We start from the raw sequence: 21,618 nt of genomic DNA, 5'->3' as shown, positions 1-21,618 counted from the left end.
CCCTGGATAATTCTCACCAACCACCTCCTCTTCCTCTCGTTTGATTTAAATGCACTAGAGGTAATCGTACAACCTGTAGATATGTTATACTGCAGGTTTAAGTTACCTAGTATTAGCTATGTCTCACTGCAAGCAAGGTGACCTTTTATTCCTTCTCTAATTGACTATCACTGTCTCCACAGTAACTATTCTGAAGCTTTAGCTCTCCTTAGGCCTCCTATACCATTCACTTTCCTCAACTTTTTATGACCTTATCTCTGACTTTACTAAGAAAATAGAGGCCACTTCCTTAGCGCTCCCTTTTCTCCCATTATCTACATCTCAAAACTCCTCAATGTCATTTCCTATTCCCTCCTCCTTTAACCTAGTTTCTGATGAAAGATCTCTTCATCAAGGTTAACCACTCCACTAACACCCTTGATCCCATCTTCTCTTGTCTTCTGCAGATTGCTCTCACAATTATTTCCCCCCTCTTCTCTCTTTTTCTCTCTTCCTTTCTAATAGGCAATCTCTCCCTAACTCCTTCCCTAGCGCTTACAAATATGCCCAGGTTTTCCTATCCTAAAAAAAATCCCCTACTTGCTCCTACCATCCCCTATGCTTTCAAGCTATAGATTTCTCTTCCAAGGCCAAACTCCTAGGAAAATTTATCTGTCTCTACTTTCTCTCTTCACCTCTTTCAATCTGGCTTAAACCTCATCACTCAGCTGAAAGCACTCTCTTCAAAGAAATCAATGATCTCTTGACTGGTGAATCCGATGGTCTTATTTCAATCCTTATTCGTGTCACTTATGTGACCCAGAAGTCTAGCAAATATAGTCTTTATACTTGAACAGAGAGAGTCAAAACAGAGGGGAAAAAAAGTATAGACCAACATACCTAATGAACATTGATGCAAAACATTTAAATAAAATATTAGCAAAGAGACTATAGTAACATATCACAAAGATTACACACTATGCCTAGATAAGATTTATTCCAGGAATGCAGAGTTGGTTAAATATGTAAGAAAAGCTATGAACATAAATGGCCATATCAATAACAGCTACAAAATGATATGATTATATTAATATATGCAGAAAAAGTTTTTGACAAAATGCAAAACTCATTTATGCTGCAACACTAGAAAAATAGAAATTAATGAAGCTTGCCTTAAAATGATAAACATTATATATCTAAAACCCAGAGTCAACATTGTATGTAATGGAAATAAGCCAGAGTCCTTTCCAGTAATACCAGGAATGGAGAAAAGATGTTCATTGTCACCATTACTATTTGATATAGAGTTCTAGAAATGTTAACTCTAACAATAAGATAAGAAAAAAATTGAAGGAATAAGTACAGGCAAAAAAGAAACAAAATTATCACTTTGTGCAGATTATGTGATGCTTAGAGAACTTTAGAGAGTCAACTAATGATTTAATTGAAACACTAATATCAATAAAGTTGTAGAATATAAAATAATTCCAGACAAATCAGCATTTGTGTTTATTACCAACAAAATCCAACAGGAAGTGACAGAAAGAGAAATTCCATTTAAAATAACTACAAAATGCAAAAAGCATGTGAATCTATCTACCAAGATATGCACAGAAATGATATAAATACAAAAACAAAACATTTTATGAAAATAAAGACATATCCAATATAACAAATATGACCATATTATTTAAACTATTTTACCTAATCAATGCCATACCAATCAAACTACCAAAGGTATATTTTATAGAGCTAGGCAAATAATAACAAAATTCCTCAGGAGGAAAAGAAAGGCCAAGAATATAAAGGTAAATAATGAACAAATTAGGAGAAAAAGGAAACTAGCCATGCCAGAGGTCAAACTATGCTCCACAGCAGTAGTAATCAAAATTATTTAGTACTTATTAAAAAATAAAGAGGTTGATCCATGGAACAGATAGATATACAACATACTGAAGCAACAAACATGGTAGCATAGTGTTTGATGAGCCCAAAGTCCCCAAACTAATGGGATAAAGACTCACTATTTGAAAAAAAAAAACTTCTGGGAAAACTTGGCAGCATTCTGACAGAAATTAGTATTAGACTAACACTTCATGCCATACACCAAGATGAACTTCAAATGTATAATGCAGTATATATCAAATGTTATACTGTAAACAAATTAGAGGAAGAAGGAAGAGACTACCTTTCAGATCTATGGATAATAAAAGAGTTCATAACCAAACGAGAGAAAGAGAGAATCAGAGAAGATAAAAGGGAAAAACTGGATTTATAAAATTAAAAAGTTTTGTTCACAAATAAATTCAAAGCAGCTAAAATTATAAATGAAACTGTCAAATGGGGATAATCAGTTGCCAAATCTTTCTGTTTGGCAAACCCCTCCAGTGTCTTTGCCAAGAGAGCCCCAAATGGGATCACTAAGATTCATACATGACTGAATAACAGTGACTTCCTGTTGCTTCTATGATAAAATACAAACTCTTCTTTTTAACTTTTAAAGCCCTTCAGAATTTGGTTCCAACCCATCTCATAACTTCATTGGGTATTACTCTCTCCTACATTCTGCAATCCAGTCCAACTGACTTTGTTCCTCATACATACAACTATGGCTTCCATCTCTGTGCCTTTTCTCTGTCCCCTATCTGTGCCTGGAATGCATTCCTTCTTTACATCTGCGTCATAGATTCTCTATCTCTTTTTTTTTTAAGACAAGTGAGGTTAAGTGACTTGCCCAGGGTCGCACAGGTAGTAAGTGTCAAGTGTTTGGTCTGAGGCCACATTTGAACTCAGGTCCTCTTGACTTTAGGGCTGGTGCTCTATCCACTGCACCACCTAGCTGCCCCTCTCTCTTTCTTTAAGATGTACCTCAGGTGCCATCTGCTATGTGAAGACTTTCCTGATCTTCCCAACTGCTAGTACCTTTCCTCCCAAATTAATTTGTATTTATTTAACTACTTTGTATTTCTTAACTTGATATTTATGCTGCATAGAATTTAAATGTACTTGTTATCTCATTAAAATATAAGGTCACTGTGAGTAGAGATTATTTCATTCTTTGTCTCCAGCACTCAGCTCCATGTCTAGAACATAGTTGGCACTTAATACTTGTTGCTTGGATTTGACCATGGTCATTTAGTTAATTCAGAAATATCACCATGATTTTTCTATATGAGAACAGTGCTGTGTTTCAACAGTTACTTTTTTTCCCTTCTAAACTATTTTTCCCTTTTCAGAAAGTCTGTCTCAGCTTTTTGTCAATACAACAAAGAGAAAATTGGAGCCAGAAACTTTTATACGTAATATAAATGTACCAGATACTTATTATGGTCCTCGGCTAAAATTCCCTCTCACTTTTTCTGATGTCATCCTCCTTATTGATGCTTTCAAGGAAAACCAGGCAAGTAGAGATGTTGGAGCTATTCAAACACATGTATGTCACCTGCATTTCGACAATGTTGAACATGTTTTTAGGAATGTTATTTTCCTCAAACCAACGCTGTTAAGACAATGACAATGATGAAATAGCTTACCTCTATTTTACATTTTATAAAACACTCTTCCAAACAACTGGACATTTCAAACTCATGAAGGTAAAGTTGTAAAAGTATTGCTACCCTTGTTTTGCAGTTGAGCAAAAGAAAGGTTAAATGACTTACTTAGTCAGTAATTGGGAAAGTGGGTATTCAAACCCAGATCTCCTAACTTTTGTTTCATTTTCTGCTTGCATCACACTTGCTCTCTAAAAGACCAGTTTGAGCTTCTGAGACATGCTGGCCCACTGGTAGGCAGCTCCTATGGTGTTCAGACATGACAGCCATGCTAGTTTGGAAGATTAGTTTCTGGCTCACTCTCTAGGCATGTAAAATAACAGTAGTCCAGGTTTAGACAGGATTTTATAGATTATCTGGAAATATCAACCTTGAAAGGAAGCCTGGTCTTCTAACTTGCCTTCCCATCTAACTCGCTAATCAAATTAATATTCCCTTTTTAATATGCATTCTTTTGTCCCAACCTGTGATCTCATTGGCATAGGGAACTCTTAAATGAGTTAAGCAGATAACTATGAACCTTTACACATCAGTAAATCCGCAATGAACAGTTTTAGCATGAGTTTGGGGGTGGGGAAGGGGTATAGTACTGAGAAGTTCTTGCCTAAGGTCACCCAGTGAATCAGGTGAGCAGTGAGCAGAGTAAGGTCTCCATCCATTGTGCCATGTTTCTAATACATATTTTCCTAGTTTATAGGTTCAAATTTATCTAACTTAGTGTTTCCCCAGAAGTTATTTATAGTTGAATACCATGTAGTTGTTTGCTCCCATTTTTGTCTTTTAATAGTTGATTTGGGAGGGGGGGCTTGGTTTAAATAGTTGCAGTAAGATTTAACTAAGGATTTTTGTTCTAGTTTGAGCTTGTCCTACTTTTTCTTTGGTACATTTTTGTAAGTCTTCTATGGTAACCTCAAGCTATATCTAAAGCAGCTTCCTATAATGTTAGTGCTGATCTGCAGAGAGATCAAATGATCTTCAAAGAATCAATTCCTAATGTATTCATGGGAACATGTACTCTTAGAATTGGAAGGGATCTCAGGGGCCATTTAGAATAGCCTCTGCCTGAATCATGAATCCTTTCTATGACAACTCTTATAAACAGTCATCCGCTTCCATTTGAACACTTTCAGTGACAGAAAACTTAGTACCTTGTAAAAGCAACACGTATCATTGATGGGCAGCCCCAATTATTTGAAAGTTTTTCTTTATGTTTCCTCACTGTGTATTCTAGTCATTATTCCTGGTTCTGCCTCCTTGGCCCAAACTGATGGAGTTTAATCTAACTTTTTAAATGGTAGGACTTCAGACACTCCAAGATAAAAAAAAAAAAATCATGACTCCTCTAAGTCTTTTTTTCGAGGTAAAATATCCTAAACATCCCTGGTTTCTTCCTATGCATTAATTTTATTTCTTAAACTCTTCTTCTCCTCCTTTTCTCTCAATTGCTTTCTTTTTTCATTATTTTGCATTTACCTATAGCACATTTTCTATAGGCAGGACACATTTGTATTCAGGAGAATGAAGGAATGTGTAATTATGTGATGAAAATAAGGTTGCGGTTCATGGTATTTTATTTGACCTTCTTGAAGGAATTTTGTATTCTGTTGTACCTATTGAATTCTTGCACTTTTATACTACAGTAATGTCTATAATAGTTTTTTAAACAAGAGGAGCTAGGTGGCGAAGTAGGTAGAGTTCTGGGCCAGGAGTCAGGAAGACCTGAGTTCAAATGTAAGCCTCAGACACTTACTAGCTGTGTGACCCTGGACAAATCATTTAACATCTATTTACTTCAGTTTCCTCAACTCTAAGTTTGGAACAGTAATAACATCTACCTTCCAGGGTTGTCATGAGGACCAAATAAGATAATAATTATAAGAGTACTTAGCACAGCACCTGGCACACAGTAAGCACTACATGAATGTTAGTTGTCATCATTGTTATTTTTATTATTATTACTAGCTGCATGACCTCAGGCAATCATTTAACCTCTATTCACCTCAGTTTTCTCATTTGTAAAGTGAAGATAATAATGGCACCTGCTGCTCAGGCTCTTTATGAAGTTCAAAGGAAGTTATATTTATAAAGTGCTTAGCACAGTGCCTATATAGCATATACAAGGTGCTATATAAATGCCATCTGTTATCATTATTATTATTTTAAAATGTAGTTACACTGAAGACTTGCTCCTTTTCTTTTCATATTTACTGATCAGAGACCTCCAAAGAAAAAACAAATCTCTTCCCCTTCCAACCCCCTTAGTTTGTACCCCTTTAATGTCCTCGTTTCACTAGATTGCTGTTACTAAGTATTTTCTCTACAAAATCATTTCAATCCATTCAACCCACAAGGCTTTGAGCAGAGTTTTGGTGTCATCTTCCACAGCTTGAGCAAGAATACTTGTATCTTATCTGTAAATGTTTGAGATTGCTCATTTCCTTTGTCATACACATTTCCTTTTTGTCTGAACTCCTTGAGAAGAATGTTCTGTCTGCAAGTTATGGGCCATCTTGATATTAAATTTAATTTACTTGGGAATCAAGGCAGGGCTGTTGGAGGCCTTCATCGTGCTCTCCGCATACAAGACAATGTTGCAACACAAGAAATGTCCCAAGTTGCGTTCTTGAGACAGGTGACATAGCTCTGCCATGTATACAATGGGTGCCTTCACTTGGATGTTGATTTGGTTTGTGAAATTTAAGTAGAGTCATATACTAATAGAAACCTAGAGTTGGTAGGGACCCATACCTTACTAGAAAAATACATCCCTTTTCCCATGTCCCATGCAATCTCTGACTGGTGGCAGATGGTGCTGAAATGATTATTATTAGCTGTGTGACCTCAGAAAAGTCACTTAACCTCCATTTTTTTTCTTTTTCTCAGTTTCCTCTTTTGTAAAATGACACCTACCTCCCTGGGTCTTTGTGAGGATCAAAGGAAGTTATAACACTGAAGTTCATCCAATATCTTAAGGGAAATGGAGGTATAGAGAAAACTTATTAGTATATTAGGGCAGCTAGGTGGTGAGTGCTTGACCTGAAGTCAGGAAGACCTGAGTTCAAATCTGACCTCAGACACTTACTAGCTGTGTGACCTTGGGCAAGTAACTTAACTGTTTACCTCAGTTCCTCTAAAATGAGCTGGAGAAGGCAATGGCAAACCACTCTAGTATCTTTGCCAGGAAAACCCCAAATAGAGTCACGAAGAATCATACATGACTGAAAATGACTAAACAAGAAGAAGAAAATTACTGTATATATTTAGGTCCCACAGATAGTATGGAACATAGGCGGGGGACGTAGACCTGTGATTCCATCAGCATGTGGAACTCCCAGGGGAGGAAAACCTCCTATTCCATTGCAAGAGGACACCTCAGCAATATTAAGTCTTGGAGAGTTTTCTAAAGCAGTGCGAGGGTTAAACAACTTTCCAAGGTCTATACAATATACATTTTGGATCAGAGGCAGGATTCAAGCTGTAGTTGAGCTTTCTGGCTCTGGGGCTAACTCTTTGTTCTTTTAGCCACCTATTTCTATTTAGGATTCCGTATTTTGTTTGCTTAAAGACAGAAATAAAGTTACACTACATAAGTCTCCAGGGAAGCTATCTGATGGATTGTAAATGTACCTTAAATCACCCATTCCAAGCACAGAGGCATCTCAGGGTTCAATGTAGCATATAAGGGTAGGATGTTTTGTTTTGTTTTGTTTATATACTTCAGAATATAGTTGCTTTGCCTCTGGCAGTTCAGCTTTATTTAACAGCATGCCATCTTTACAATTAGCATAGGTGTCCAGTGTCAGTAAACAGGCAAGGTATAAGCAGATATTCAACACAACTATGCTTTAGGGATAGAGATCAGACCTGTGATTGCATTGGTATAGGGAACTTCCAGGTGAGGAAAATCCCTCTACCAATATAGGTGAGCACCTTCTCTGCAACTATAGTGTTGGGAGAGAGTTCAGATTTATCCTCTGACACTATCTGTGTGACCCTGAGCAAGTCACTTCACTTCTGCCTCAGTTTACATATCTGTAAAATGGAGATAATAATAGCCCTGCTTCCCTGGGTTGTTCTGAAGATGAAATGAGATAATAATTGTAAAGCACTTAGCACATTGCCTGGCACACAGTAAGCACTATATAAAAGTTAATTGTTATTTTTATTGCCATAGCAGTGATGTCAAACTCAAATAGAAACAGGGGACACTAAACTGTACTGGATTCCATATTGACTTAGTAATGTAACACTATGTTTTATTATATATTTTATTTATTTACTTTTATATTTTTTAAATTTTCTTAAATATTTTCCAATGCTATTTTAATCTGGTTTTGTCCTCCCTCAGGGGTGCTGTGGGATGCATGTGGTGGGGTAGGCTGAGGCATACCTCTGTTTAGAACATTAAAGGATTAAATGGACACAGAGCCAGTGTGTATCAGAGACAGGACTTGGAACTAGCTCTTCCTGGCTTCCAGGCCACCTCTCTATCAGCAAAAACCATTGTTTCGTCATATAGCCATGGGCACCCCCTCACACTCAAACCTCAGTCTCCTCAGCACTCTGCTTTCCTTTTTGATTCTCCCATTACCTAAACCCCACTTTTTATAAAATTTCTTATGGATAAATGATAAAGTGGATTATCTGCCTGAAAATAATCTGAGGGATGACTAGGAAGTCTAGAAACAGACTTGAGTGACCCACATCTACGTAATATGCCTATGGGTTTCAATACAACGATGTCCTTGATTTTTTCTTTACAGATACTGCATGCCCGTTATGTGCTACAGTTATTACAAGAAGTCAAGAAGGTCTTGCAACAGTTGCCAAATATCGTTCCAGTAACATCCACCCTATCCAAGGACTTAACAATCTGTGGTAAGGTCAAACTCTGAGCAGTCTCGTAGAAACCATTGATTTTGTGCAATTTTAAAAGGTGAAAGTTGCCCTATGTTATGAGGGAAAAAAGTAATAATATTGAATTATCTGTGAGGATAATTCTAATTTCCATTCTCTGCCCTGCCCTCCCCCCGCCCCAGTTGTATGTAGGCAATAAGCATGTGGCAGGTAAGGGATTTTCAGTATTTTCTCAAGGCAAACAATTTGCTAATATGGAAGACCATTTACATACTTTCTTCTTTCCTTCCTCTTAGCCCCATCAGTCCACTCTGTCTTTCCTCAGAATTCATCTTTCTAGTATTTGTTATTTCCCATTCAGCTTTACTTCTTGGAACTGGGCTCCATTGTGCTCCCAGGAACCTCATCTTCAGGAAATTCACATCCTTCAAGATTGCATCAGGCTTGGGACTGACACCTTATGCACTCAGTAACTTTTGCTTCTGATGGAAGGGTTGGAGGGTAGAGCAAGGAACTCCCCCCCAAACTCCACTTAAAGAGGATTCCCAGACCAACCACCTCTTCCTTTTCCACCTTCATTTCCCAATTCCTCCTTCCGACTAGACTCCAGTGTTCCCCGATCCCCTCCATCCCCACTCTTTTCAGATTCCTTTTGTGTATTGTTTTCCCCGTTTTGAGAGCAGCTACTGCCTTTCTTTTTCAGATTTGTAACCCCAGACCTTGGCACAGATCCTGGCACAAATCAGGTGCTTAATAAATGTCTGTTTATTGACTGAATGGACTTCTTACATTGTTTATGTGGTTGAAGGAAGATAAAAAAGATGGTTTTAGACATTAAACCGTTCTCAGGCTTTGATTGTTGCTGTAGCACTTCCCAGTTGGTCTTTAGCTTTTAGAAAGAGCAGTGACATTTTAGAAATCTGCTCCTTCTGGTGCTAAATAATAAGATTTGAGATTTTGCTGCAGTGTAGGCAATCCTGGCAGGATGTTGCTTTCAGATACAGTACACATCATAGTTCATTACAACTGGTGCAAAGCATGCCTGCAACTGTCATGGAATGACTTGTGTGGAATAGCAATCCCAGTAATTGTGAGCCTTCAAGTCACAAAAGAATGATGGTTATTCTTGATATCAGGCTTCTTCCTTCCTTCCTTCCTTCCTTCCTTCCTTCCTTCCTTCCTTCCTTCCTTCCTTCCTTCCTTCCTTCCTTCCTTCCTTCCTTCCTTCCTTCCTTCCTTCCTTCCTTCCTTCCTTCCTTCCTTCCTTTCTCTTTATTTCTCTCTCTTTTTCTTTCTCTCTGTCTTTCTTAAAAAAAAAAACAATAACAAAAAAACAACCCAAAACATTTCTCTTACTCTGGCAGGTGGAATAAGATTTGACAATCTAATTAGATCATTTCCATTTCTAGTATCTGTTATTGGCCCCAGGGTCTTAATTTAACAACTTGTACTCTGAGATGTATGAGATGGGAAATGGGTGGCTCAGGTGTTCGATGAACAGGGGTGAGAAGTTCATTCACTACCTTGATTGGATTGTTATCTCATAGTTCATCATTATCACCAGGGCTGTTGACTTCTACAGCCAAATACGCTGTATTTCCATGACAATAGAGCAGAGATTTAGTTCATGTGATATTCTGATCTCTCTTAGGGGCCAAGTGCACTAGGGCAAATGTAAACTCTCCTTTATTCTAGTTTGAGACAAGGACCAAGAAAACAGATAAGAACGTCTGCAAGGTCAGAAGGTTTCTTTTAATTGTCTAAGCTGAATCTGTAGCTACTTCTCTGTTGTTTTGCTCCTTGGGTGAATCAATCTGGGTAGGAGTGAATTAGCTGGAAGATGTTAGAGGACTATACATAACAATAACAACAACAACAACAATAATAACAATTCATATGTTAAAATTTGCAAAGTGCTCAGATTCTCTCGATTCCAAGTCTAGTACCATATCTACTAGTCTCATCCCTTCACTTTCCAAATGAGATTGTTAGTTATGGCAGGATTTGACTCAAACTCCAAAGCCATTGTACTATATGGCTTCTCATCTGCTCCATTCTTTTCATTTTAGAGGTGAGAAAATTAAGGTCTTTATAGCTAGTTGGTAGCCAAGATAGGATTAGAACCCAGTTCTCCTGATTTCTAGTCTCACATCTCCAAATGCCTTTTTAGACATCTCAAACCAGATGTTGAGTAGGTATCTTAAGCTCAACATCTCCAAAACCAAACTCACTAACTTTTGCTCAAATCCAGGGGTGGGGAACCTGTGGCCTCAAGGCCACATGTGGCCCCCTAGGTCCTTAAGTGTGGCCCTTTGACTGCATCCAAACTTCACAGAACAAAGGATTTGGAAGTTTCTATCTCTCATTCCCCGTGTCCAATGTGTTCCCAATGTGTCTGTTGATTTCACCTTCACAACATCTTTCTAATATACCCCCTTTTATCATCTGATACTGCAGGACCCCATATATTCATGCTTGTACTATAACTATAAACTTGCTGGTGGGTCTGCTTCCTGATGTCTCTTTCCACTTCAATCCACCCTCCATTCAGCTCCCAAAGGGATTTTCCTAAAGCACAGATTGGACCATGTTTCTCAACTACTCAACAAACTGCAGTGGCTCCCCATCCCTTCCATGGTCAAATACAAAGTGTTTGGTGTTCAAAGGTGTTCCTTCTCCCTTTCTCCCACGCACAACTTTTCAGTATTCTTTTATCTTATTCTCCACCAGGTACTCTTCAATCCAGTGACACTGGCCTCTTTACTACTCCATGGACAAGACATTCTACTTATTGGTTCTGGGCATTTTCTCTGGTTGTTCCATTCTCCTTCCTCACTGGCTTCCCTGACTTCCTTCAAGTCTGAATTAAAATCACTTCTTCTACAGGCATCGTTTCTTAACCCTTCTTAATTCTAGTGCTATCGTAATTTAAATATTTTCTGTTTTTCTTGCATATAACATGTTTGCACATTTATTTTGCTTGTGGTTTCCTCCATTAGACTGTGAGCTCCTTGATGTCAGGGACTGTCTTTTGCCTCTTTTTGTATTACCAGAACCTAGACAGTGCCTGGAACATACCAGGCATTTAATAAATGTTAATTGATTGATTACTTGTCTTGAAAATTATTGGCTTCTGTCTTGGCCATGGGAGCAAAGCAGAAAGAAAACTCAACCTCAGCCTCTGAGGCAATGCAAGATTCTGGATAGGCAATTCACATCTGAGCTTCTTGATGTCTAGGGTCAACAAGGGTGAGAAAGCTGGAGATAAAGGTATGATTCTAACAGATGTACTCAAGAAGATCAAAGCATAGCATCTGGGGAGAAGACAAAAGCAGTTATCAGATTGTAGGAGTATCACATAGGGGTAGGCGACTAGACTAGTTGGAGTAACCAAAGGAGAAGACTAGAAGTAGAGAATCAACCAGACAGAAGTCATTTCCAATGCTAATATTCTGCAATTTCATTCAACACAATAATCAATTATTAAGCACACATTAAGCTTAATACATTATACTAGGTGTTGGGGATACAAATTAAAAAATTAAAAAAAAACCTCTCTGTTCTCAAGAAACTGCCCCATCAAAATGAGTTATTCAGATGTTAAAGCCAATGATACTGTATAAAATATAGGATTTTCTGTAGCAGAAAACCAAGGCAATATTTTCAGTGTCTATTTTCATATAGACAAATACCACCTTATTTAGAATTTTATTTGTAGTGAAAATAAATCCTCATAGTCATTCCTATGATATAACCAGTATTTTTTAAAATAAAAATCTTAAGCAAAAACATTTATTTATTATTGATCATGATTATTTATTATTAATTATTTAAATAAAATTGAAATTGAAATTTACAATGCCAGTTTCTTAAAGTCAAAAGCAACTTTTTTAGCATAAAACTTTTCATGGGCTATTGGAAGTGAATAAGGGCCCTTAGAATATTTAATTTTATAGACATAGTGCAAACTGCCCCAGAAGGCGGTTGAGTGTTTACTCAAGGATCACATGACTATGAAGGGGCAGAGCCAAGATATACCCATGTATTTGGATGAAAAAAAAAATCCAGTGTTCTTTTCTTTCCACTTTCAAATATATGTATTCTTTGTTTCTTATGCTTATCAATAGGTCAGATCCAAATCTCTGAATGTCTTTCCTGAAGGGTTTAAGGAAATATATATTTTTGGACACATATTTTAAAGAATAAAAGGGCTTTAGATCTTAATATATTTAAAATATATTTGGAACCAGTTGACCACACCCTGGGCCACCTCCCAACTTACTGACATAGGTTTAGACGCTTCTCTATCTTTACATCCATTTTCTCTTTTGTTTTCATATTTAAACCCTTCCATAGTTTATTTTTTTAAAGAGATGCTTCATTTTCCCTGATAATGGAAAGACTTTCTCAATTCCCTCCCTTTTCAGAGGCAATTATATGACAAAGTGGATAAAGTGGATTCCAGAAGACAGGAGAGTGAATCCTGTCTCAGACATTTACTAGTTGGGCAAATCACTTATCTTTTCTCAAACCTCAGTTTCTTCATCTGTAAGAAAGGGATAATAATAATAGTACTTAGGCGACATATCCTTCTTGTATTGGACACATTACAAATGGGATTCTTTTTCAAGCATAGACTAAATGGTTTCTGACTTTCCTTCCAAATCTGAGGTTCTGTGACTTTTGTGAGGTCCCATCCTTAATCTTAAATTTCTGTCACATTGAGACCCATCTTTACCATCCTCATTCCCCACAGGGATCCATTTCCTCACTTTTTGCCTGGATTATTGGTATAGTCTCCTAAATTGTCTTCCTGTCTTTCACTCCACTGACCAATGAACCTTATGAACCTTCCTTCTCTCCTATTCTTTTTTTTTTCATTGAAATGCTGGGAAGAGTTAAAGGATCCATAAATCCATATGGATCAATGCCTTGTGCCTATGTTAGGAATGGGGCACAGTTGATGAGAGTGAGAGAGAAGAGAGCTCTGGTCTCTTCCTTCTGTGCAGTCACTTTAGGTTCTTCTGGCTTCCAGCTTCAAGGACAGAAGATGGGAAGAAGCCAACTCTATTTCAGGTTAATGAAGAAAAGGTTCTGGGAAGAAGCCAACATGAGAGGATCTAACAGTCTCCATCCTGTTCCTATCCCCAGCTTGCTGTACTAGAGACTTTGGGAACTTTTCTTCTTGTTCCTATCCCCAACTTGCTATACTGGAGACTTCTGAGGAACTTCTCCATGCATGAAATCTGGGTCTCTCTTTCTCTTGGTTGAGCTGAGTTACCTTATTTATTGTCTGGTATATATTCTCCTGTGTATACTTTCTCCAATTTCTGGTTTGCTATTGACTTGGATAAATGGGTTTCTTTGCTAATTGCTATGTATATTCATGTGGAGCTTGTAATTGATGGGAAGGGAATCAAGCTCGGGGCCCTGCTTCCTTCCAATGATGAATAGCTATCAGAAGTTTAGCTTGAATCTGAAAATCACATCCCCTAGACTAATTATATTTAAGGGAGCCAGATAGATATAATTCCAAAACATATAACTTTGGAATTTTCTGTGGAAAATTGTGAAATTGTTAAAAAAAATAAAGTGGTAAATGTAATAGCAGAAATAGTTATGGGTTATGGGGTATGAGGTGATTAATAAATTGAATTGAGTTAAAGAAAAAGGAAAAAGGAAAAGGAAATTCTAAGCAGTGGCAGTGCTTAGCTAAGTCAGCAGTGGTCATAAGTAGTTTCTTGATGACCTTTAGAAGTAAGGGACAAGCATAAGCAAAAAAATATGTAATGGTAATAATAATAATGTCACATTTATAGAATACTTTCCTCATATGATAATAATAACCCAGAGTGGTAGAAGTATTATCTTCATTTACAAACAGATAACTGAGGCTTTGAGAGGTTGAATGATTTATTGGTGGTCACAGTTAGTAAATATCTGAGACAAGATTTTTCCCAGATCACTTGACTCAGGGTTTAGTCATCCATTCCCCTCCTTTATGCTTTATGCTACACTGGCTCTCAGACTCTAAGAAAGCCAGCAACTGGTTTTGGAAACATAGACTATGGAAAGCATCAAATCCAAAGTATATACATAGGAAAATGCTAATAAATTGAAGACAATTAGACAATGACATTTAATAAGTTCATACCTTAAATTGTGTAATACAATGAATGCTGTATCTTTCTTTCTATAGAACGATACTAAATAATGGCTTTAAATTTGCTTTCCAGGTGATATACATGGGAAACTTGATGACCTTTTTTTGATCTTCTACAAGGCAAGTGACAATTTTATTGAATATTTGTATCCTTTTTGGGAGTCAGAATTAGGACAGATTGGAATATCCATTTTGTTAAGAATGTCCAAGAATACAGCTATATCTGAGATATGAGATGTGGATAGAGCTTATGACGAAGTCAGAAAAGGGGTCAACTCCCACCTCATGCATTTACTAGCTGTATGGCCCTGAGCAATTCACTTAACCTCTCTTTCAGTCCCAGGTTATTCATCTGTAAACCTGGGATAGAGCAACTAGGTAGCATAGTGGCCTGGAGTCAGGAAGACTCCTCTTCCTGAGTTCAAATCTGGTTTCAGACACTTACTAGCTGTGTGACTCTGGGCAAGTCACTTAACCCAATTTGTCTCAGTTTCCTCATATGCAAAATGAGCTAGAGAAGGAAATTGTAAACCACTCCAGTATCTTTGCCAGGAAAATGGGATCACAAAGAGTCAGACATGACTGAAACAACTCAACAACAAAAACTGAGCACCTACATTACAGGGTTATTATGAGGTTCAAATGAGATAATATATGTTTGTAAAGAGCTATGTGAATTTTAAGTGCCACATAAATGCTAACTATCATTATTATGTATGAGAACACAACTGTATCTCATAAGCATGTAGAGTACTAAAAAGAGTATTGGATTTGGAATTAGAAGACCTTGGTTATATCTTGGTTGTACTACTTACTGTTGTTTTACCAAGTCACTTAATTTCTTTGGGCTTCACTCTCTTCATCTGTAAAATGAGGGACTAGATGATCAATAGGCTATCTTGCAGTTCTAAATCTTTAGATTTAGGTTTGTATAAGAACCTTGAAAGCATAAACCCTTAGAGGATTTGGGTTATGTCTATTTAATTTATTCTGCATAGCACCTTGTATAACACCCACCCATCAGTAGGCTCTAAATAAAATGCTTTCTAATGATTGTGTTGATATGCATCATTATTATACAAAATTAGCTTTTTAGTCACTATATATATATGTAAATATATATATGTAAATATATATATAAATATATATGTAAATATATATATAAATATATATGTAAATATATATATATATGTGTGTGTATATATATATATATATATAAAATTAGCTTTTTAGTCACTGTATAACTAAGCTCCCAGATGCAAGGAATGTCTTACAATGATTTCCTAAATGTCTTTGCTCCCTGCCATGATCTTTCAGCTCAGCTGTTTTCCTTAAAACAAAACAACAAAATAACTCTAAATGAATGTTCCACGATTATTCCTCCTTCAGTGGCATTCAGTTGTATGGGTCAACACACACTGAGACTGTTCGGAGGGGACAATCTCTGTTTTCTGGTGAGGTGGCAGTTGTACTTGAGTAAGACTGAACATAGATGAAAAATCCAGAGGTGAACATAGGATTAATCACTCTAGTCTTTGCCAAATTCTTTACTTCCTATCTTTCACCTCCTCTCTGGGTTGGTGGCATTGTTCTCCTGACCTTTCCACATGTCTCTGAGGTGCTGCAAGGGGTAGGTTGAATAGCAGAATTGAATGTGTCCACAACTCTGATCTCTTAGGAGGTTAGCATAAAAAGCTAGGTGACTATCATTGATGACCAGTGTGTTTCACTCAGTAATTGTTAAATACTATGGTGTGGATAATAAGGATCATTATGTTTCTAACATCAGTGATGATAAAGTTTTCTTATCTATAAAATTGGAGGATGGGGTCACATAATTGGCAAAATGTGGCTTTCCAAAACCTCTCCAACCTAAAAAAAACAAAAAAAAAATACATGCCAAATAGAGAGTAAATAAAACAGAATCCATAAGATTAAAAGCCAGAGATAGTGTCCAAGGTAAAAATCTCACAGACTATCCCACACTAAATTCTGGGTGCAGCCAGAACAAACAAACTTAAAGGGTTTTGTTTTAGAGAGTGGTTATGGGTGAAAGGAGATATAATCTTTGATTGGGAGTTGGGGAGGGACAGATGGCAGCTGAGATGAAAGGAAGAAAGTCCAAGAATCCAAACAAGACAAACCAATGAGAACAGAAGGAAAAACAGGTAAAAAATTTAAGCCCAAAAGACACTGTGTAAGTATTATATTCTGAAAGAAAAAGAACAAAAAAAAATTCTCTGTGAAAAAAAGAATTCTGAAAATTCCCTAGAAATCATGAAACAACAGCAAGAAACTCTAGAATGGATTAAAAGATAACTAAAACTTTTAAAAGAAGATAATAGGATGGGAATCAAATAAGAAATCGTATCTCTTGATGAAGAATTAAAGAAGCTAAGCAACAAGGTAGAAAAATTACAACATGTACCAAATATGATAGGACATTCCTATCTCTACTACTGGAGAGGGGGGGCGGCTGAGTCTGGCTGATCACTTGAGGTCAGAAGTACTGAGCTGCAATAGGGATAAAGCACTATGTCTGGCACCAATATGATGAGCCCCCAACAATGGGACCTACCAAGAACTTCAAGGAGGGGTGAACTGGGCTATATAAGAAATAGAGCAGTCAGAACATCCTTGCCAATCAGTAGTGGAATTGAGCTCATGAGTGGTCACTTAAGTTCTAGCCTGGGCAAGATAGAAAGACCTGTTCTCAAAAACAAACAAACAAATTAAAAAAACCATGGATGAAAAGGCTTCCCAAAGAAGTAGAAGTTCTGAAAGAGAGTATAACAGATTTGGAGCAAAAATACAGAGATAAATTTTGGCAGAACAAAAGCAAAAGATGGAAGTAACTTTAACAGAACATGAATTTTATATAAGCTAAAGCAAAATATCAAGACAGGATGCATGGAGATAAGAAGTATAAATATCCAATAAAAGAGGATGGTGACACAGGGGTAGCTAGGTGGGGCAATGGACAGAGCTCCGGCCTCAGACACTTGATACTTACTGCATTGCCTTTCATACCCCCCCCCAAAAAAAAGGATGACTCTCATGCCATAGCAAATAAAACTATACAACTACCCAGAATTTTTTTTTATTATAAACAGCAAATTACTGATTATTTCAGTCTACTGACTGCTGGCCATCTCCAGTTGTCCTGATCTATATCTGGCCATTGGACCCAGATGGCTTCAGAGGTGAAAGTGAGGCTGGTTACTTTGCATACCCCTCTCTCACTCAAATCCAGTTCACTTCCCAGTCATGGAATCATCTTCCTGATGTCATGGTCCTCTTCAAGAACAAAGGACAAACAGCAAGCAGCAGGAGCAGCAACTGATTGCTGCTAGAGAAAACCCCCTCTTTGAAATTCCAAATTGTGGTGGTTAACTTTCATAATATTAATGCAAATTAACATTTTTTTCAAGCAATCAGAAAAAATAACTTTAGCTATAATAGAACAGCAATTTGAATAAACTCAGGAGTATTCCAAAAGCCTTAGTAATCACAGGAAAGAATGGAACAGGATATTCCAAAAAACAAAGGAAATGAAATTATAACCCAAATATTACAGAAAAAGGCCCCACCAAAACTGAAGTAAATTAAAATTAAATAGATAAATACACAAGGGGACAGTGACAATAGAATAAGCATAATAACTAAGAAGTGGAATGCAGTAGAGAATAGAAATTTATTGCCCCTGAAGCTCTACCTTTTATGAGAGAACGTGGAAGGAATAAAGAAATAACAATTAAAGATATAGCATAAATGAGGAAACAAAACAAAATAGAACAGAAGGAAATGAAAACTAGTTGGTGGACAAAATAAATGAAAACTTAGAAAAGGACACCACAAATATTCCATAAGCTAAGAGGCTGAGAGAAGGATGATTTTGAACTACATACTTATCTAGTCAGGAAAAGGGAAATAAGGATCAGGAGGGAGCATTGAAATCATTAAATAAATGAATGAATGAATGAATGAATGACTGTGTGAATGAAAGAGATATTGAAAATTTTAAGTAAATTCAAGGAATTTGAGATAAGGCAGGTACAAAAGAGTGGTGGGAGGCATCACAATATACTTAAAATCACCAGGGGAAAATGACAGATTAAAAAAGAAAGGGAATGATAAATCAATAAAAAAGAAAGAAATAGAGAAAAATGCAAACCTAACAATAATTACCTTAAATTTAAATAGATTAAGCAGCACAATAAAACATTACTGTATAAATGGATAAGGAAAGAATATTCATCAATTTTCTGCATGCAAGAAAGACATCTAAAAATAAAGACACATGCAGAATGAAAATTACATGCTGGAATAAAATTTACTATGAACAGGTGATTCCAAAAATATAAAAAGTTGCAATCATTCTATCAGAGCAACAAAAATAAAAATTAACAATATCAAGAGATAAACAAAGAAGTTGCATTATATTTAAAGGTATTATAACAATTAAACAGCATCAACTCTCAAAGTGTATGTGCCAAATGGTATATCATCTTTAAAGAAATGTTGACTTGTCTCTGAATGATTAAATGTACCTTACTTCCTCTACTGGAAAGACAGGGGGATAAGGATGTGGAATGTAGCAAATTCTGCTAAATGTTGTTGATAAGCTGATTTTACTAAACTGTTTTTTGTTTTTAAATGTTTGTTCTAAGGAAAGGCTTGCTATGTAGGGGTATGAGGATGGACTAGATATAGAAATAAAGTGATATAAAAAACAAAAGGCATCAGTTAACAACACCCAATGAGAAGGTTGGATTAGACAGTCTTGAATTCTCTTCCTACTCTAAATCCTAGGATTTCTATGACGTAAGCACTTTGACAAGTAAAGAAGATTACAAAATTGTGAATTATTGTTGTTACTACTAATAATCAGCACACATTTTAGAACCTTTTGGAATCTAATTTGATCTGTTGGTTTTCTTGAATGAATTAAAACTTGGATTGGTGTTCCTCAAAATACGATTTTTATAAGTTCTCTAAAACACTTGATCAGAGCAAAAGTAACTTTAAAGGAATACTAATCTCAGAATTTTCCTCTTTTGAAGGTCCCTTACTGCTGTATCATGAGAACAATAGTTTGGTATAGCTGAAGTATTTATTAAGAGGGACATTTACTATATTGAATCACATAATTTCCCTTGTTTTGTTCCCAGACTTTTTTATATCTGAATAATGAACACCTGGCATCATTCAACCCAGAGTATAATTTCCTCCCTTTTGCAGACTGTTGTGGCTATCAGCACGATGTTCCCCTTCATAATGAAGCTTGTAAGGCTTGTTAAGAGTGGTTCAAGAGATGTGAATAGTAGTCAGGCACTCTTCCATTTGCTTTCAGTACAAAGAGACTTAATTAGACACAGCATATATCCCTTTAGTCAAATGTTCAAGTTCATGACTGCTGCTGTTAAATAGACTGGTAAGAGGTAACATTACATGGATAAAAGAAAAATCTTACATTTCCTTGTAAAAGTATTTATGAGGTAGATGTATTTTTAAAAATTTTTCTCTAGTAATTAAAAAAAAGTCATGGAAACAAAATGTACAAAGTAATTCCATACAACAAACTTATTAAGTATGTATTATGTACACGTCACTATTCTAGGGATTGAAATGCAAAAATGACAAATGATACATACTTTGTTCTCAAAGAGTTATGTGGTCTTCTGGGGAATATCAATATTTATAAGAGGTAGAGCCTAGGTAGCAAAGGGCTACATTTGTGTGCTGGTGGAATAGATCAATTGTACCAGGGCTGATAGTCATTCATGGAACAGCATAGGGACTGAGAGCATGTGGTGAACCATGTGTAAGGGCATTTGTGGTTTCACCTATTTTTAAAATTCCCTTTCCATTGTCTTCTCTTGCTTTCCCTTCTCTTGACTTCCTTTGCTTTAGTTTCCTCAACTGTAAAATGGAGATAATAATAGCACCTACCTCACAGGATTGTTGTGGTAATCAGATGAGAAAATATTTGCCAAAAGCACTTAGCACATTATCTGGCAGACAGCAGGCACTGTGTAAGTGTTGTCTCCCTTCCTTTACTCTCCCACTTCCTTTCTTTCCCTTCCCTTTTTTTACTTTGTTACTTCTCTGTCTTTTCCTGCATGGGTGAGATATATGAAGGGGGAAGATACATAAATAAATACAATAATTGGAACAGTAGCTTCCAAGGAATTCAGAAAACTTACTATTGGCCTACACTTATAGACTAATAGAGCTTTGCTGATCATTATAAACATTCTTTGTCAACAACCCAAAAAGGCAGTTTTACACATAGATGTCACCAGATGGCCAATATCAAAATCAGATTGATTATATACTTTGCAGCCAAAAGTGGAGAAGCTGTATACAGTCAGTTAAAATAAGACCTGAAGTTAACTGTGACTCAGATCATGAGCTTCTCATTGCAAAATTCAGACTTAAATTGAAGAAAGGAAAACCAACAGACCATATAGGTATGGTCTAAATAACATCTCTTATGAAAAAAAAGTGGAGATTCCAGGAGGCAGAGCCAACATGGTGGAGTAAAAGCAGTGACTTATTTGAGCTCTCCCCCAAATCCCTCCAAATACCTGTAAAAAATGGCTCTAAACAAATTCTAAAGACAGAGTGAAACAAATTTCCAGCCCAAGACAACCTGGATGGTTGATCAGAAAAGTATATTGTGCCAGGCGGGGAGAGGAATGCAGTTTGGAGTGGGGAGGCTGCAGTGAACCTGGAGCAGGCCTCAGAAGACTGAATCCCGGGCAGCTGTGGCGGTTTCCAGACTTCTCAACCCAGGAACACCAAAGACAACTTAGAATGTCAGTAGGAAAAGTCTGTGTCTACTTTGAAAGAAGCTTGGTCCCAGCCCCAGTCCCTGAGCTCAGTCCCAGGATGGCAGCTGCTTCTGTAGCTCCTGACTTGTTTTTCATGATTTTCTTGCATCACTCTCATTTCTCTTCCCAGTTTTCCCTCTACTTCTCTTACTTGCTTCTCAAAATCCCTTTTGAGCTCTTCCAAGGCCTGGGATTGATTCATATTTTTCTTGGAGGCTTTGGATGTGGGAGC

At 36.8% G+C, this 21,618-nt stretch overlaps 1 protein-coding gene across 8 annotated transcripts in view; it reads left to right on the top strand.

Annotated features, from left to right (window-relative positions):
* Window positions 1-21,618, top strand: part of PPEF1 (protein phosphatase with EF-hand domain 1) — a 138,243-nt gene that overhangs the window by 57,573 nt on the left and 59,052 nt on the right. For all 8 annotated transcript variants that reach the window (XM_021007417.2, XM_021007419.2, XM_078146077.1 and 5 more), the window contains exons 5-7: window positions 3,216-3,379; window positions 8,294-8,408; window positions 14,624-14,670. In XM_021007417.2, the coding sequence (XP_020863076.1) occupies window positions 3,216-3,379; window positions 8,294-8,408; window positions 14,624-14,670 (326 nt within the window). The remainder of the gene's footprint in view (window positions 1-3,215; window positions 3,380-8,293; window positions 8,409-14,623; window positions 14,671-21,618) is intronic.

The sequence above is a fragment of the Phascolarctos cinereus genome, unplaced genomic scaffold (assembly GCF_003287225.1).
Source record: "Phascolarctos cinereus isolate Bilbo 61053 unplaced genomic scaffold, phaCin_HiC Scaffold_726;HRSCAF=1367, whole genome shotgun sequence".
NCBI lineage: Eukaryota > Metazoa > Chordata > Mammalia > Diprotodontia > Phascolarctidae > Phascolarctos > Phascolarctos cinereus.
This window is presented reverse-complemented; position numbering and strand designations above follow the sequence as displayed.